This window comes from Portunus trituberculatus, chromosome 3 (genome assembly GCF_017591435.1).
Source record: "Portunus trituberculatus isolate SZX2019 chromosome 3, ASM1759143v1, whole genome shotgun sequence".
Taxonomy (NCBI): domain Eukaryota; kingdom Metazoa; phylum Arthropoda; class Malacostraca; order Decapoda; family Portunidae; genus Portunus; species Portunus trituberculatus.
Window position 1 is genome coordinate 5550255 of NC_059257.1, and position 2500 is coordinate 5552754.

Sequence of the window (2500 nt, forward strand, 5' to 3'; positions counted from 1 at the left end):
GCCACACAGCACAACACAAGGCGAGTCTTGCTCCTAATAAACAAAATAATCTCTTCTTCTCGCGAGTCGTGTTAATTCGAGACAGCGACGCGAGGACCAGCGGCGCGGCGGCGGCTTCACTGCAGCTTGGCCGCTTCTCCACTGACACTGACGCACGCGCCCCACTGACTCACTGACGCACTGACTGACTGACTGACGTACACACACTTGCGTCGCGGCGGGAGGTACACGGGAGGGGTGGACGCGGCGCCCCTCGGCAACACACAGAAGCGAATAATGTACAAAATGAGGCACTGGAACGTAGCGGAGGTGCGGCGCCGCGGCGGGGAGGCGGTGCGCGGTGGGGGGACGCGTGTGTGCCTGCCCCCCCTTCCCCCACACTCCCCTCGTGACGCCACGCCCTCGAACACTTGCACACACACAGACGCGCGCCCCGGCCAGCGGCAAGGCCCTCCACGGAGGCGCTAAGGCAGGAGGGGCGGCCCTGCGACACGCGAACACAGAGCCGCGGCGGCCCCTTTGCGGCGTTGCGGCGGCCCCATTGCGGCGTTGCGGCGCGGCGGTGCGGCGGCGCGGCGCGGCGCTTGAAGTGAACCTGAAGAAAGAAGCGTCCGGGCAACACTGGTGACTAACTGAGTGAGTGAGTGAGTGAGGTGAGTGACTGACTCGCCTCCTCTCCAGCCGGCGCCGTGTGACCTTCCTGCAGCGACGCCGTGACTCAAGCCGTGCACGAGTCTGAGGTCACCGGTGCACTCACGCCCTCAGCAGCGCCTCAACCCTGTCTGGGCGCCAGGCCGCGGCTGGCACCCACCGCCCACAGGCACCACGCCCACACCCACAACGTCCAGTGCAGAGACACACGCCCACAGCCGCCCGCCACGCCCATCTTGTTCCGCGGCGCCGTCCTCTCCTTCCCCGCCAACTCCATTTCCAGATCCGCTTCTATCTCCTCCTCCAGCTCCTTCATCTCCTCCTCGGGGTTCGCCTCGGGGGCGGCAGCGACCTGCACGCTTTCCACGCCCTCGCCGCCCTCGCCGCGCCCCTCCAGCACCGGCATGAAGAGGTGGCGGTGGCCGAAGGGATCCACGTCCACCCTCTCGATGGTCCTGTGGTTGATCTGGTCGTCAAACATCACTTCGCCTTCGTCACCGCCTTCCTCTTCGTCCTCCTCGTCTTCCACCGCCTCCTCGTCCTCGAGGTGGGGTCGTCCTCGCCCGACTTTGTTCTTGCGGCGTCTATTCTTTCGCTTCCGCCGGCGACACACGTTCTCCGCCGCCCAAGGGTCCGTGATGTTCGGGTACTGCAGGTCCTCCTCCTCTATGTGCTGCGGGGAGAGGGACGTGAAGGAGGCGTGAAGGATGCGTGAAGGATGCGTGAAGGATGCGCGAAGGATGCGCGAAGGATGCCTGAAGGATGCGTGAAGGATGCGCGAAGGATACGTGAAGGATGCGTGAAGGATGCGTGAAGGATACGTGAAGGATGCGTGAAGGAAGGGCACTGTTTGATGTGGAGATACAACACAAGGGATAAAGAGGAGACCGTGTTTGAGATGGAGATAAGGATACGAAGGATACGTAAATGAAGGAAGGAAGGAAGAGATCAAGGAGAAGACCTAAGGAATATTCATAAGTGGAGGAAGAGATAAGGATACGAAATATTTTAAGGAAAGGATGTGTAGGATAACTAACAAGGGAGGAAATTTGTAGAATTCTTTGATGTGAAGGGAAGGAGAGAAGGATGAGAAAAATGTAAGGATTAAGGAAAGGAGAGAAGGATACTCAAAGAAGGAGACAGAAGGAAGAGGAAACGTAAAGATACTAAATATTTTAAGAAAAGGATATTTATAGGATAACTAACAAGAAAGTAAGGATATTTTGTGAAAGTAAGGATATTTTGTGAGAGAAGGATGAGAAAGATCTAAGGATTAAGGAAAGGAGGGAAGGATACTCAGAGAAGGACAATGAAGGAATAGAACTTCTAAAGAACAGTTCTAGATATGAGAAGGAGAGGATGCGAAAGAAATAGGGAAGGATAGCTGTATCTTAGCTAAGGAAAGAGAAAATTTGAACAAGAATCCTAAATGTGAAGGAAAGGAAAAAGAAAACATTGAAAGTTGAAATCAAAGAAAAGAAAGAAAACTAATATTAAGACATGAAAAAGAAGGAAATAGAAAGGAAAATGAGGTAAATTAACACACAAAATCAAAGGAAGGAAGGAAAAGAAGGAAAAATCAGCAAAATATTGAAGGAAATGAAGGAGAATAACAAAAAATAACATTTGATGAATGAAGAGAGACAAAAAAAAAAATTGAGATTAAAGGAAAGACGGAAGGAAGGAAAAGAAGAAAAAAAAACAGTGAAGAAAAAGAAGGAAAATGACAAAAATAACACGAAAATTAAATGAATGAAGAGAAGAAGACAAGAAAATAAAAAAAAAAATTGAGGATAAAGGAAGAAAAAAAGAAAAAGAAAAAGAAGGAAAATGATAAAAATAACAAAAA

The 2500-nt window shown here is 51.6% G+C and overlaps 1 protein-coding gene and 1 long non-coding RNA gene across 4 annotated transcripts in view; one reads left to right on the top strand and one right to left on the bottom strand.

The window, feature by feature from the left end:
• LOC123508921 overlaps window positions 1-2500 on the top strand; it is a 60433-nt gene that overhangs the window by 35025 nt on the left and 22908 nt on the right. The gene's annotated exons all lie outside the window — the stretch shown is intronic.
• Window positions 1-2500, bottom strand: part of LOC123508901 (MOXD1 homolog 2-like) — a 268072-nt gene that overhangs the window by 421 nt on the left and 265151 nt on the right. For both annotated transcript variants that reach the window (XM_045262915.1, XM_045262923.1), the window contains one exon: window positions 1-1324. This exon is cut by the window's left edge and continues 421 nt beyond it. In XM_045262915.1, the coding sequence (XP_045118850.1) occupies window positions 773-1324 (552 nt within the window). In that variant the 3' untranslated portion in view covers window positions 1-772. The remainder of the gene's footprint in view (window positions 1325-2500) is intronic.